This window comes from Mchenga conophoros, linkage group LG14, assembly GCF_057382185.1.
Source record: "Mchenga conophoros isolate Kocher_MC1m ecotype Shallow Benthic linkage group LG14, M_conophoros_male_GT1.1, whole genome shotgun sequence".
Taxonomy (NCBI): Eukaryota; Metazoa; Chordata; class Actinopteri; order Cichliformes; family Cichlidae; genus Mchenga; species Mchenga conophoros.
In genome coordinates, this window is record NC_140539.1 from 24,316,251 (window position 1) to 24,332,862 (window position 16,612).

General features: G+C 41.7%; 1 protein-coding gene across 1 annotated transcript; it reads right to left on the bottom strand.

The window, feature by feature from the left end:
• Positions 1-8,428: 8,428 nt before the first annotated feature.
• On the bottom strand, positions 8,429-16,604 carry cux1b (cut-like homeobox 1b). The gene is made up of 8 exons (XM_085243518.1): positions 12,310-16,604; positions 10,444-10,556; positions 10,224-10,340; positions 10,003-10,086; positions 9,697-9,753; positions 9,529-9,609; positions 9,369-9,433; positions 8,429-9,265 (listed from the first exon to the last, which is right to left on the bottom strand). Exons 1-8 carry the CDS (start codon positions 12,404-12,406, stop codon positions 9,217-9,219), a joined length of 663 nt encoding a protein of 220 aa, XP_085099644.1. The 5' UTR covers positions 12,407-16,604; the 3' UTR covers positions 8,429-9,216.
• Positions 16,605-16,612: the final 8 nt, after the last annotated feature.

A 16,612-nucleotide genomic window follows, 5' to 3' on the forward strand; every position in this document is an offset into this window, starting at 1 on the left:
GGAGTCAGCTGTACAGGAGGGAAAGGTGGCATCTCAGGCAGGGGAGGTAGTGGGACACGCCCACACAGGCACCCTCAGGAGAGAGAGAGAGAGAGGCTAGGGCACAGATTTGACTGGGGAAAAGAAAGGGGAGAAAGAAAGAGGGAAAGAAAAACAGCGGGGAAGAGGGACGGGGATAAAGGGCAAAAAACAAAAACCAACAAAATAAGCAGACAAAAAATACATATATCAATCACCTGGATCACCTGTTGAGAAAGAAAAAGAGAAAACAAGCAGAAGAAAAAAAAGAGCAATAGAATAAACAAAATCACAATGATATATGTGAATATAACAGTAAATACTAAATATTAAACATTATTGTGCAGCACGTAAGATCGACAGCCCAGCCCGAGCGAGCCCCAGGCTCCAGGCCCCGATAAGCAGCCACCAAGGAGTGAGCCGGTGTGTACCTGGACGCCCATCCCCGGACACAAAGAACCACCAACGCACCGATTCTGAGGGCGTCTGCCACTGGCAGGGGGAGTGGTGGGGGGAGATAGGCCTCCAAACCTTGGAGGGCCTGAGATGTCCCCAGAGAGGTGGCGTCTGATACCCAACCTGACATATAGACACAGACATACAGGCACACACAGATACAAACATCCATTCCCCCCCTCATGCTCTCATATGCACTTACTCCACACTCAACCAACGTGGAGACAGACATAAAGAGACGCTGTACACACGATCACACTCCCCAAGCGTACTCTACGAACCGGGTCTAGGTACCCTTGCCCCTGGAGCGGGGAACTGCACCCAGACCCAGGTGGTGTTACCCTTTTCCCTGCGGTGGGGAGAAGCAGACCGCCCCGACTCCGCAGCAGCAGGGAGGCCCCACACTCCAGACCGCAGTCGGACGGCCAACTCCTCCTAGCCCCCCCGCTCCAGCAGGCAGCAGAGAACGGGGGTGTGTGAAGACTCTAAACCTCCCTCAATGTCTACGTGTATTTAAAATTGAGAGGTGGGCAACGACGCCAGGGGCGAGGTGTACACCCTGATGGTCTTTTGGAGTCCGTGTATCGTGCCCACCCCCAAGATCCTATATGTATGTGTAATGAGAGTGTGAGTAATGTGAATGTCTAAGTTGTGGGATAAAATTGAGGCACAGGCAGCCAGAAGGGGACGGGGGGGGGATGCCTCCCCTGCACCCTGGTGACACACCTTTACCCCAAGGTCCTGCATGTGTGGGTGATTGTGGTGGAGCGGGAAGAGGGAGGCAGCTGGAGATGGGGAGGGAAGGAAGGGAGGGGCGAGTGACCCAACCCTGGGGCCAGCTCCCCCGCTGACAGTCAGTAATAAAACTAATACTGACAATATTTCCTGTATATTTTTAGTGATGTCATCATTTCATTTAGGTCAATGCTGATAAATCTATTTCCTTGTTTCTTTCTTTCTTTAAATTGTTATTAAAAACTGGGACAAAGCATAAAGATGACCTCGTTTCCTTTACCAATCAATTGATCAGAAACAGGTTTAGGAGCTTATTTGGTTTGTCAGATGATCCCAGAAATACTCAAACAACCAACAGACACAAAACATCTGAAATGACACTACAGTTTTTTAAAAATGACACCAAAAGAGCGAAAACAAGAATGCTGCTATTAGTTTGCTTTTCTTGCTCCTATTCGTATGGGCTCCATGGAGCTTTTAGACCTCTGGGTCCATTTAATTTGTTCATCCGAGCACCAGCAACTAAAAGTCAGTCTATTATTCTTTAAGATGTCTCTTTTATGTCTCTCAAATTTGATGAAAGTGGAATATGAATACTTACAAGAGTGACCTTTACTCTTTTCTGGGGGCCCTTGAGTGTGCGGTACAGACGGAAAGTTGCCTGTTTGATACTCCAGCCTCGCTTCTGAAGTGCTTTTGAGAAGTGACTCATATTCACAAACTGGAGGAAATAATTCAGCCTCTGTTTAATAAAGACAAGATCTTTATTTCTTGTTTTCCGGTTGGGTTACAGGCTGGTGTTGGACCTCGTCACACAGAGTCACAAGAGTCGGTCTGACTCACACCAACTTTCACTTAAAACACTTTCACAGGGGCGCCAAGAAATTAGCAGCGCTGATCCTCAGACGACCTGCTGAGTAAAGTGTTGCTGTGTGTGTGTGTGTGTGTGTGTGTGTGTGTGTGTGTGTGTGTGTGTGTGTGTGTGTGTGTGTGTGCAAGCATTTGTGCATGTGTGTTTTCAGTGTCACCCTGTACCTGACTTTGCATCTCTCCTGCTGAGCTGGCAGGAGGTGATGCATGATGTGTGCAATGATGTCATCCCAGCCACTCTGGAGCTCAGCCCAAGATAGCACAGTAAACCACACCATCAATGACAGTGTAAACAACACGAGGAAACAACAACAGGAAGGGAAGCGCGTCAGTTGCGTCAGTGCTGGAAAGTGTCTGCCAATAAACTTTCTGGTGGAAACAACAGAGGTGGAAAGCAGGCGTGTTTACCCAAACACTGTGCTTAAATATAGTTTTGCACAGGTGTGGCTCACAGAGACAATGTTGAACCAGCTAAAACACTACAATGCTGCCCTCACAGCAATATGAATTTATCTAATCACAGAACACACACACAGTTCCTCATGATAAGGGGCTTCCTTTTGATACTTTACAGTATTTTTGATGGCTTTCTTTTCTTGTCTTTCTTTCTTTCCTATTAGCTTGAAGCAGTCTAGTCCTTCTTCTCTGAGCTCTGATATTTTCTCTTTTTCAGATCATTCTCTGTAAACTCTAAAGATGGTTATATGGGAAAACCTCAGTGGGTCAGCAGATTCTGAAATACCAGATGGACTGGTTTTTGCAAAGTCCCTTAAATCTCTTTCTTCTCCATCCTGATTCTCAGTTTGAACTGCAGCAGATTGTTCTGACTGTGTCTGCATGCCTAAATGCATTGAGTTGCTGCCTTCTGATTGCCTGATCAGATATCTGAATTAACGAGCCAATGAACTGGTCGGTGCATATTGACCCTTTTCATTGTTACTGCACCAAATAAGGAAACAGTTCATACTTAATAAAGACGAAATTTATCTAAAACAATCTTGTTTTTCATAATGATGAATAGAAATATTCACCACTAATTAGTTTTACCAATACCTATAAGCCCATTTTCAGCAACCATCACTGCTGCGCACTTGTGTCATCCAAGTTAAAAGTCTAATTAATTTTGTTGGCATAGTTGGAAGTTGTTGATTGAAGAAGCAACAAATCTGTCCATTCAGGTGAATTTGGTTGCAGTCTCAACAAAGTGTGATGTCAAGCATTCTTGACCTAACTATAGAAAACTAATTTTTATGAAATTTCATGTCACACAACAGTGTTTACCACTCACTACAATTAACTGCACAATCTTGCTCGAACCGCCTAATGAAGCTGCCAGCTGAGGATCTGTGTGGTTTCTCAAACTGCACACGCAGTTGTGCACGGGTGGGGGGGCTCCCACTTCTCCTTCTGTCCCAGTTATAGCCAGTTTCCACTGTTCTGTGACAGGAGCAATCCACACATTTATTTGAAAACTTTTTTTTTCATTTCCTTTTTTGTTCTTGCTCATTCGTGCGTTTAATAGCGTCCTTTTCTTAGAATAAGAATGCTCTGAACAGCTTAGCACTTTAACATAACAAACTAGCATTTAGTGCCACGGGAACACAAGGAGCGATGGATGCTGAAAATACAAAACTAGTAAAAAACCTAAACCAGTTCAGATTTCCTTCTTCAGCTTGCTCCAAACTGGAGAGGAGAGGCTGATCTGATTAACAGCGACACAAAAATCAAACATTTACTATTTTGAAAGGTTATAAAAGAGAGAAAAATGACAAATGAGCTGAATGAGATAAGAAACAGTGTCTGCTGAACTGATAAAGAGGGTCAAAGCACAATATTAAAGTTAATCTATTTAAATGAAGCCACATATTATGTCGTTTGAACAAATCAGTCATTTTATTTCTTAGTAAATTATATCTTTTTTCTGTGAATTAACACGAACCACACCCACCCATAACTTCCCCTGATGAATGGGCGGGGAGAAGACTGGGGTGGGGGATGTCACAAGAGAGACCAGCTCCATATTCAGCATCTGGACTGGCTGATTGAAGATCACGTGTCAGAGTGATTCAGCCAGACGATGTCAGAGCAAATCAGAGCGCTGGGGAGCGTTAGGCATGGAGCCACCTGACAGAGGAGGCCTGTTTCCATAGCAACACCCACAGGGGGGTGGAAGGGATAGGGGGTGAGGGTGATTTAGAGGGGTGGGGGGTAAACTGACTTCATGCAGACAGGCTAAAGACGGAAAAGAGGAATGGGACCGAGAGATTTCCGAAGGGGATTACGAGAGGTTGAAATAAAATGAATGAGACCTCCCCGGCACACATATAGGCACCAAACTCCTTTAGCAACAAAGACACACACACACTCCCACACACTCCTTGTATCCATGCAACAGTCCTCTGCAGCAGTTTATGGTCTGAGCTACTTAGTGACACAAAGGAGAAAAATCCTGAATGGTGTGTTAGTTCAATGAAAGCTCTGAATGAGATTTTCACAGCCGCAGAGAAATGAATGAAGATGATGCCTCTGAATGGGAGCGATGTCTGGGGAAGAAAAAATAAAAAGGTCTTACCTGCCAAGCTGAAGCAGGATTCATGGGCACTGAGCTGCAGCCTGCAGGCTCCACTGAAAACTCTTCATTCATTTAGGACACAATGTCAAGGAATTTAAGCCCGTAAGGCCCCAAAACCTGGAGGAGTTGCAGAGTCAGTTTGAGCACGCGTGAGGAGCTGATGTTTAAATGTGTGCGTTTAACTTAGAAACCGACTAAAATGTGAGAACAAAGTGAATTTTGTTAGATTCAGGTGTTCACTTTTTTACATAACAGTTTAACTATTTAGTTGAATTACATGGATTATAGTCTCCAGTCTGTGAAAAAGAAAGTACACGCCCCTCAGTCACTAGCTTGCAGGACCACCGTTAGCAGCAATGACTTGAAGTAATTGTTTCCTGTGGGATTTTATCAGAAATTCTGGCACATTCTTCTTTACAGCATTGCTTTAGTCCATTGAGCTTTGCAGGCATTTATTTACACACAGCTCTCTTAAGGTCTCAACATGGCATTTCATTCAGGTTGAGGTCTGGACTTTGGCCGTTCCACTGTGTGCACAGCGTGCGTGGGATCATTGTCTTGTTGTGTGACTCCTTTACGGTCCAAGCTTTAGCTGCTGGACAGTTAAAATACACAAGAGTTCATTGTCAGACTCAGGTGTTGTGCCAGCAAAACAAGCCCATCTCATCACCCCTCCACCACCGTGCGTGACAGCTGGTATGAGGTGTTTGTGCATATCAGCACAAAAGCAACTAATAGCATATCTACTTTGATCTTTTTAGTCCAAATGACTTTGTTCCAGATCTTTTTTGTTTTATTCAGATTAAAATCTGTAAACCTAAGCCATGGTGCATGTTCTTTTTGAGAGGAGAATCTCTTCGTCACCCCCCCCAAAACAAGTTATACTTGGTTCAGTCTTTTTATAAATGCAATGTATTTAGCATTAACATTTAACATGCTACTTGAGGCCAGTGGAGTCTGAGATGTAGCTCTTGGGGTTTTTGTAAATTCCCTGAGGATATATAGTGTTTTTCTACTCTGAGCACTCAAAGTACTTTATACAACTTGCCTTATTCACCCATTCACACCAGCACTTTCTTTCTATGTTTAATTCATTCATGTGTAATATCTTGCCTGAGGATATTTGGCATGCAGTCTGGAGCAGCCAGGGATCGAACCGCGAACCTTCCAATTAGCGGATGATGTTGTAGTCTAAATCTTACTCAAAAACAGGTAATACAGTGTTTTTGTTTGAGTTGTGGGTCGGCTAATGAGAAAAATTATGGGTTGTATTTTTATTGTAGCTGCTTTTCAGTTGTTCTGTTATTCACTACAGCAGGTAGCGTCACGTGTTTGATTTGGCAGATTTTTGCGTCAGATGCTTTTCCTGATGCAACCCCAAAGGGGATTTGTGTCTCCTTTGGGGATCTTTTGCTTGTTCGGTGAATGTGTAAACACCTACATTATGGAGCCAAACAAAAATCCCATTAAAAGAATTTATATCTAAGATCTAAAGCTGTCACTTTGATCTTCACATATTGGAAGCATGAAACTTTAATATAGTAATCCAAAAAAATTTCCCTACTAATTAAAAAAAGAAAGAAAACATGTCAACATCAGATCCATGTCGTGCCATTAAAGACACAAGTGGAGATGTTGGGAACACTGTTTCATTAACAGGAAACAGAAATCAGGGAAGCTGCAGGCAGACAAAAGCAAGGCTACAGTCAGAAGAGTCAGCTAAATAATTCATATTGATAAAAAGAACATAACTTTACTGCCCTCTGCTGAACACAGGATGGAAAGCAAAAGGATTAGATGATCCGCTGTCCTCTTCTTTCATGTGCACTTTCGAACAGCCTCAAAACAAGCATGGCAAGGCGAAAAATAAATAAATAAATGAAATGCTGAGGCATCAGTGCGCTGTCATTAATGAGAGGACCCGTCCAAGTGAGGCGGCCTGTCCACTGCAATAAAAATAACATTGGGCCATTAGGCTTACTTAAGACCTTTGTAATTCCACAGATGGAGGATGTTAATATTTATGCTGCTGACGATGGGCAGCTGGAGACGCTGAGATGAGAGATGTAGGAGAAAGTGTGGTGGGGACGCGTGAGAGGAGAGGCAATGTGAAAAAAGATTGAGGTCAAAGGTGAATGGCGGTCTGGGGGGCAGAATGAAGCCGTAATTGTGCCGAGATAGCCCTGGAGCCTGCTCTGATTGATAAGCAAAATGGGGCTTAAGATAGAGGCCGGAATGGTGGAGGAGGAAGTGCACGTCTGAGTCTGCCAGCCTTGTTTGTCTTTAATGGCAGTGAGCTGTGGTGCTCTTTAAGAATTGCCTCTCATGAATAATGCAGGTTAATTCAGTCATGCTAAGATGTAGGCAGACTTCAGAGGGACCGCTGAGGGTCGAATCACTGATCTGTGAATTCATTCCCCGTCTTTATTTAGACGGTTACTCTTTTTTTTTCCTTCGTCATGGTGCAGCTGTTACACAAACCCAACAACGCTCTTTTTTTTAACGTTCATTAACTCATTAAAAAGATCCCTATAATGTTACTGATGTGCTCTTTTTTCGGTAGCACGTTATACTGCTGCCCACCACTGAGAGTGTAATTACCTTGGAATTACAACTCGGGGTTCAGTATGTTGCTCAGGGATAATTTGGGCATTCAGACTGGAGCAGCCAGGAATCGAAACACCAACCTTCAGATTAGTTGATGCGCTACAGCCGCCCCAACGTGGTAGGTAGGTGAATATAGTTACATGTAAGATACGGTGTTAGTCCTTTTAATACTAAGGAAATGATCAGTGTCAGGCCTAAGCTTGTTCATTTCTGCTTTAGAATACATTTACTTATCTTTACACTCAGAAAAAAATCCTAAGAGAGATCTGGACACTGTTTTTGGCAGTGGAACAATTTTCTGCATCATCATCATCATCATTTATTTATTTATATAGCACTTTAAAAACACACCTGGTAGACCAAAGTGCTGTACAATACTAATAACTGCTGTTATTTGATTCTCTTCTGGGTTGTGTCCAGCTACAGTAGACACAATGCATTTGGCACTGGAGCAAAAATAAACTTATAGTCCTATCTAGTGCAACAGATAGTGAGAGAACATTGACACATTAGAGAAAGTACAGCCTGCTCAGGAAGTTCATCCTGTCTCGGCAGCTGCAGATACAGATACGAGTCTACGCAGCGCCGACTGAGCACATCCATCACGCTCTGGTCAGGTTCAAACTCCAAAGAGGACAGAGACAGACAGCTGACAGGCAAGTCTGCAGGAAAGCGTCCACCTGCCCACTGTTGACTTGAGTTTGAAGGCACTACCTGCTCCAATGTCTCCCTTTTATATAGCACTACAGGTCTACGCTACAACACAGCCAACAGTTTTTACCCCTCTTGCCATCACCCAGACAAAGTAGCAGAAATTACAAAAACTATTACTTCTAAGGAAGGAAACCACCATACAAGTCAGTATTACACAGCACATAAGCAGACTTAAGCTTGATTTTGAGTTCTGTGTAAAATCTAGGTCCGAACTTGCTACGTAACCAGAGAGCAATTAGCCAAAGGTTTCTTCCTGTCAAAAGGCACTTTTTCCTTCCCACTGTCCTACTTCTCCTTTCTCTGGATTATTATAGAGTCTTTACCCTACAACATAAAGCAGGCAACTGTTAATGTGATTTAAGGTTATATAAATAAAACTGAATGGATTTGTATGTATATTATCTTCGGCTATCTCACACACCACAAGATGAAGATAAAATGAGACTACAAAAGAAATTGCTGTATAGTCTTTATTGTAATAGATGTGCAATGACAGAAAGGGAGAAGAAAGCAGGTAAACACGCACAATGACGTTGAGTATTAGGATCACAGACTCAGTAACCTTTAGTCTATTACTGCATCACTCAGCCGAGAAGAAAACGGTCTCCTAATAACAAACAACAGTAACAAACCATTAAAACTAGTACCTACCAATCACTTATTACTCCCATTAATTATTCGAAATAGAGCAAAAAGGAATGAAAAAATCTTAACTACTGTATGTGTTGTTCCACCACCAGGATCTGCTCAAAAATCCTTCTATATAACTTCAAGCTGTGCTTTTACCCACCAATCAAACTTAATGTTAATGTCTTAATGGTTTAATGTTAACCCCACCAACCTAAACTTACATCTTCAGTTCCAGTTAAACACACCGCACAAACAAAAAAAAGAATAAGGAGTATCGTGGTCCCTTCAGTCCAGAAAGATAAAGAAGAACTTCATTAAACCTGCTTTAAATAGCACATGTCTCATATATACTGTTAATGATTGACTTTCAGTATTGTATTATCTAATAAACGTCAGATTATGGTTTTGTATATCACCTGCAACTTACCAATCATCAAGTAATCAAGCAACCCTTTAATTTACAGTTCACAGCCCTAAACTGCCCCCTAGTGGTGAAATTAGCTACTGCAGGAAGAATAAAGGAGCTTTAATAAAGGTAAACTTCTCTAAGGAACATGCATGCTGCTCAGTGTTGATGTCACCGATGCCATGTCATGATGTCACCGTGGGTCGGCTTAAAGGTTTGGGTCGTTCTCATGGAAACGGTGGATGTGGTCAGCGTACCTGAGACAAACAGCGAAGCACTCGTAAGGGTCAAATAAAACATCGCATTTATCTGCTGCATTATGTGACGAGCTTCTGACTCCGCTGCAGGAGGCACACTCACTTTTTCGCACAGAAAGCTGAGCAGTCTCTGCCAATGCTCTCGCTCCAAGCGGTCTTATACAGCACCTGAAAATAATCACAGGTGACAGGTGAGTCCTGTTCCTCTGAAGCTGCAGATGTACCTACCGGAGGAGGCCACGCGGTACTGAAAGCAAACCTACCAAGAAGACCAAACAGTGCAGGAACAGAGTGTAGAAGAAAGCAATGGTCCTGGCCATCTTGTTGGAGAGAATCACACGTCCCTGAGAGACGCAAACAACCGGAGAGTGAGATGAGAAGTTCACACGGACACACAGAAGACGCGTCTGATGTTTGATTCAGATTCTTACCAGGCCCAGAGTTGCTTTATCCCAGGGGCTGAGGCTGAGGTATCGGCGCTGACGCTCCTGAAAACACACCGCACAGAACTATGACGACATCTCCCGGCAGCATGTGTGAATATAAAATCTAGAGTTGATTTATTTTATGATAAAACAACTGTTTGTGGAATATTAATCCATGTTCTTCTTCACCTGTTTAGACATCACTCTGCATTTAGTCATTATTTATTATCACTATCTCATAAAACAAAGAAACTCCTCTAAGAAATGACAGCGTTTAACATTTTTATTTGATCTCAAGTGTGTGACTTTCACCCTCTTGCTGAAGGAAGCAAACGGATCCAGTCTTTCCTCGTACTGGGAGGAGTAACGCATCACGGTGTCGTCGCTGCCTCCAGCCTGCAGCAGGGAGGAAACACAAGAGGGAGGGGAGACCGATCCAAATTAAGCATTCATCAGCCACTGAAACACCCAAACTGGGTTTATTTTGTGCCAGCAAACCAAACTGGACATCAGAAAGAATCTCTCAGACATACTCTGCCTGGGTAGCTCTGCAGAAATTTGATTTTCTCATAGAGTTTGATGTTGTCCGCTCTAAGGCTGTCCAGTTCATTCTGCAGGGCCTGCATGGTCTGCTGCATGGAGCGACTCTCCTACAGGCATCAGAGGGAACAAAGGGAAGAGGAATTAGCCCTCCAGCGAAAGAGACACATGAATATACGTGTGTGTGCGCGTGCATATGTGTGTGTGACTCACAGCTTCCAGCTCCTGGTTGCGAGAGCGGAACCTCTCCCTTTGGCTGGAGATGATGGAGAGCAGCGAGTCCATCTGGCCCTGAGGAAGCTCAGGCTGGGCGCTCACACCTGAACCTGCAGATAAAGCAGCACTTACATGCCGGGAATCTTTTCCTCTATTTGCATGGCTAACGTTTCAGATCAGACAGAGGCGAGCGAGGTTTATTTGATTATTAAGATAGACAGCGCTCAACTCACCAGACCCTCAGGTTTTAACTGACACACGAAAGAAAAGCACTCGAACGCCTCTAATCAGGTGAGAATCCAAAAAACAGACAAACCCCCTGCGGAGCATCCTTCAGCACATTTATCTGACTTCAATTAGAGAAGCTGTGCTAAAGACAAACTTCAGTATCAAAGCTGGGTGAATAATTCGGTTTACGAGGCGTGCCAGCGGTAGGCTTAGAAGGGAAAAACATTAAACTAATAATTTGTCATTTTTTGACACGTAGAATAGAAATTTAAGGCAACAGATGAGCCAGTGCCAACAGGCATGTGAATGCAGATTTACCATCAGTGATCTGTAACGACTCTTTTCTTAATTTGGAGTCTTCTTCCCTTTTTCTCCGCTCTGCTCATGGTTTTGAAATGTGATAATTGACTCCAATAACACTGAACATTGAATATTATCTCTCCATCCTTTGCTTTATCTGTGCGTTAATGAAAGCAGAGGTAACATTAGCATTAAAATGTGTTTGAAAAATAAATGTAAGGTGTCATAAAAAGGCGAAAGTGCCTGCTGGCTGCGAAATATGCAAACAGCAAACATTAAGTGTTGTTGTTTTTTTTCTCGGGTGGCTGTAATTTTTATGCACTTCCACATCTCGTCTACCGTGAGCTGCGTTTTCAGGCAGAAAGCTGTTGAGAGGCGGCTCATTCACACGCATGAAAAATGTGCGCAGCTTTCTATTTGACTTTTAAGGACTCAACTATACATTTATGTGACGTTGTGAAATATAAGTGTTTTGTAGCGTGCATGTCAGCCGCCTTCTACTACAGCTTATTACAGTTTTATTACACAGGTGTTGTGAGGATTATGAAAAGGTCCTTGGCTGCAAATAACCCTGGAAATATACAAATTACATTATTAGACCACCATCCACTGTAAGGTTTATGCCACTGCTGCCTTATATTAACTGTACTGTAATGACCAAAATCTTGTTTTATGTTTCATGTTTTTTTATGGTTAATCAAAATAATATTTTTAATGCTAAAACAGGTTTTTTTTCCTCCATAAATTTAATTTTATTTCCAATCATTTCAATTTTCAAATTAGTTTTACAAAAAAGATGAAAAAACAAACAAACAAACAGTAAACCACATATTATCATTATTATTATCATAATTTAACTTAGATGCAGTCATTTATTTGCTTATTTCTCAGAAAAGTCCTATTTGGGTATAAAACCATGAATTCAGTCTGTTGTTTGCCAAATAAGTCATCTCATTTTTAGTTTCTGACCATTTCTACAATCTCTATATTTATTGGGGGTTTTAATGGTCTAATAAATGTGGTTTTTTGATTTTATGGTAAATGGTAAAGTTGTTTCACAGTGACTCTTTATTTTGAGCATTTCTGCACAAAACATTTGCAATATTTTTTTATTGCAAATTAATATTTTTTTTTAGTTTTTTAAATCCTTTGTCCTTTCCAACGATTTCTAAACAGTTTGATATTGTCACCACTTTGATCATAAATTAAACTGCGGGGCCACTTTATGGCTAAAGGTGGCGTTTCGTTTTGGGATGACATGTGAGGAATCCAAATAACAAACAAACACATCATGATCAAACATCATCAACTTTCCATTTCATCCCGGCGACCTACCGATAAAGGTCGCAGAGGCCTCTTTGATCGGCTCGGGGATGTTGCCCATGTTGCTGACCTCTGACCCGTCTGCATCGGGGCGCGGCAGGGAGGACATGGCTTGGACGGTGCTCAGGTCGTGCTCCAGCTTCAGGATCAGCTCCTTCTGCTCGGCGCTGGTACGCACCGCGGCTGCAAACTCCACCTGCAGCTCAGAGTAACGTCCTGAAGACAGACAACAACTTTAAGACCATCTCTGATTCAAAAAACTTCCCAACTGTAGACTTTAAAAAAACAATTTATAATAAAACATAACCCAACATAACTCACCTGTAGCTGCTGATAAAAGGCAGAAGCAGTCCAAAACATCTGTGAAAGCCCTTTTCTTTGTTTCTAACAAGCTCAACTGATCTCTTTCTCTGAGAATACTTCTTTTACAGAGTGAACGCGGAACAGAAAAACAGCCACAGCACACTTTTAGTATTTGTATAAAAGAGATTTACTTCAATTATCACACCTAGGGTGCATGTGAATAATAATGATGATGAATCAAATGTCAATCATAACAAATACATTGTGAACATTTCATACAGTGATATTGCTTTTCAATGTTGTAGAAGGGACTGTTTTACAGTGCTGAGAACAAACAACATGATACGTTTAGTAAATAGAAAGATAAAGAAACAATGATACATGAGGAAAAACAAACCAAAGGGAGGGAGACCGTGAAGGAGTTAAAAAGCATCTCAGGAGTGACGGAAGTGCGGAGAGGGACGGGGAAGGAGAGAGGGGGGAGGAAACGACTTTCAAAAAACATCTTGACCATCCCTTTACAGTCATGCATCCTTTTGTACTACAACACACACGTACGCGCACGCACACACTCATTAAAAAAATAAGCATTGGGAGAAAGTGATGAGAATTATTACTTTCACGTTGTTGATGACATGTTGGGGGGAGGGAAAAAAAAAATCAAAGAAAAAAAAAAGAACAATACTCTGAACTTGCTAAAGCCTCAACAAGCATCTTAAAGCTTTCCAAAAGGGGAGGGAAGAGGTTAGGGTGGGGGTAGATGGGGAGGAGGTTGGGGGTGGGTGGGTGAAGATCTCCCCAGGTCATTTTGGTTGTCAGACTACACTGTGGTTTAAGCTATGGGTGAACTGAAGCGACGACACTAGCAATGTACAGGGGTAAAAAAAAAAAAAAAATGCAACATTTTAAAAAGTCAGCGACCTTTTTCCAACAGAAGAGGATAACTAACGTCACTATTTGGCTTTTTGCTTCCTCTTTTTTTTTGTTTTTTTTTGTTTGTTTAAATCTTAAGTCTTGTACTGAATGAAATGTTTTTTATCCCGGAGCCGATCTCCGAGGCTTAAGCGTGAAAGACGACGGGGAAATGATTTTAAGACTTAAAACAATAACAAAAGCCATGTGAGTAAAGTTAAAAGGGGGTTAAGGGAGGGGGGGAGGGTTTAAAACATGAGTGTATTGTGCTGTATTATGTGTGTATGTATTACTGAGTGTGCTATGCATACAGCACCGCTGATTCAGAAAGTGTTTCCTTACAAAAACCCACTTCATAAGATATATTTTAAAAGTATTACAAAAAACATCTGAGGTCTCTCTCTCTCTCTCTCTCTTATTTTTTTTTCTTCTTTTTTTCTCCTGAATATGGTGACCAGTGCTGCTGTTCGGGCTTCCATTACAACTAAAAACATGTCAAATGAACAACCACTACTTCAACAGATCATACAGTAAAGCTTTACGACTTCAGAAAACATGATATGATATACAGCATCTGTTACACCTTTACAATGTTATTCAACAGTGTATAGAATCATCTGATTTAAATTTGTAGAAAAATATCTGTGGATCATGGAAAAGTCCTGAATCGTCCCTTCTCTCCTCCTGCCTTCAAAACAAAAGCATACCGTGACAATAGTGAATTAATAGCTACTCCATCGACCGTATTTACACGTCTCTCTCTTTTTTTTCCTCCAAATAACCATCAGAATTGGCACGTGTCATTATCAATACCTGTAGTGCCGTTTATCAATGTCACAGCAAACCTGACACAAACAGAAAAATACAAAAAATGCCCTATGAATAAATTCAGTGTTATTACAGTGTATGCCATTTCTGCATGCTTCCTCCTTCATTCAATGCTCTGGCCTTTTTCGCTGCTAGTCAGTTTATATACAACGTAAGTAATGCATTGTGGGAAAAAAATAAACAAACAAACAAACAAATTAGTTTGTAAATAAAACCCTCTCCGGAGAGCTGATGGAAGTCGAGTTTAAAGTACCGTGAGAAACAAATTTCAGGTCAGGACGCGAGATGCATCGCGAACGAATCGGGGGGAATCCTCTACATCTAATGACATCACTAGTTTGGTGCCCTGCTTGGCAGTTAAAGGCACAAATCTGATGATCTCACACGGTTCGGGTGAGCGGATGGATCAGGCTATTACAAAAAAAAAAAGAAAATAATTACTGATGGGTTAAGTGCTCATACTTTACAGTAGCTATTCATCACCATAAAACAAACACACTGTGGCTGTCCAGTCCAAGCGGTCCCAACAGAAGGCAGTATCACTATTCAGCGCGCAGCAGGGGACAGATGTCTCACATCAGTCGACGGCAGGGAGAGCCGACGTTTGGGCGATTATTTTTTAACAACTAACAGACGCTTTGGAAAGTCCGATTTAAACTTTTGACCGGCTGCCGCCTTATCTCGAGTATACGCTGAGGGGAAAGTGGGAGGCTATAAAAAAAACGTTGGGATTTGTGAATAGAAAACAACACGTTTGATACTCATGATATCTACACCTGCACAGGACGACGGCCCGCCTGTCACACAGTCATCTGTAGTTTGAAATAAGGGTTGGCTGGACAGAAACTCAGTTTAATCACATAGAAAACATGGGTACAGCTATCTTATGATTCTTTTTTGTTGTTGTTTTTAGTGTTACAATGTGGATAAGCATCTGTGCTTGGTTTACAACCACTTTTTTTTTTTTGTTTTTTTTTTTTAAAGGCATACACTTCCCAGGATCCCGGGATCGTACTCTTGTTGTAGTGTTTACAGACCCTGTCCTGGTAAGTCTTACAAAGATCCTAATAAGTGCTTCGTTACTAACTGCAATAGAAATTCTGCATAATCATAGGCTGGCTATCTCTGCTCGATCTGGCGTAGCACACCTGCTAGCTGGTACACTTCTCTAATCTCAATTTGGCAGATATGACCTCTTTCAAGTTAACATGCGTTCGTATGTTTAGGTAATTTCACTTGACCTATTTGACAAAGTGTATAATTTGGACCAGTTAATTAAGTTAATGTGATTAATGAGTGGGCAAGGTCTACATCTAAAGAAAGCTGTGTGCCCTGCCGAGCAGTAGTGTTGGGCTTGCCCAGGAAAAGGGAAAAAAAAGGAAGGACAAAAACAAACAAACAAACAAACAAACAAACAAACAAACAAACAAACAAATATTATTGGAGGATAGAAAACAGGAAAACAGATATGCTATCATATATTCACTGATCTTGATATGTCCTTTGATTCTCTAGCTAGCAGTTTCTTTTTGTGTGTGTGTGAGCATAACAGTTGTGGTAAGAGCTTTTTATGCTTACGGGAGCATGAACTGTAGCAAAACACATCTTTCAAAAGCTATTGAAATGACACTAAACTTTAGGATTCATGAATATACAAACAAATGAGAACTAGTACATCTTTGTAAATATTAACCAATACTGCCGGCAGTCTATACGTCTAATAAAAATGTTACTTGCCCTCAGGAACAGTATAATCCCTTAAAAAATAGACAACTCAAATGATAAGACATTAAATGAAAAATACAGCACCTATAAATAAGCGGAATAAAAACCAAACTATAAATGCAAAATAGCAATAAAACCAAGCTACAGTAAATCATAGTATTACACTACTTTGTGAGAAGATTAATGTAATGGTAACGCATCAAACAGCTTAAAGAAGGGTGTCAGTTGTGCACTAGTAGTGTGTGCAAGATACGAAATATGACCCCACTCATCGGAAACACTGAACACTCGAGTCTCACGCACGCTTTGTGCACACGCATGTATTGACGACAGGCGTGCGTGCACATGCATCCACGCAAACTCTCACGCACGCACACAAACACACAAACAAAGGGGAGGCAGTGGGCTGACAGGCACTGAGGGCTTGTGTGGGACAGGGAGGAGGTGATATGCCTTATAATTTGTAGTGTATACAGTAGAATTCAATGCAAAAAAGACTTACATCCCTGGATACAGGAGAGACTGGAGGAGAGTGGTAACTACTCAC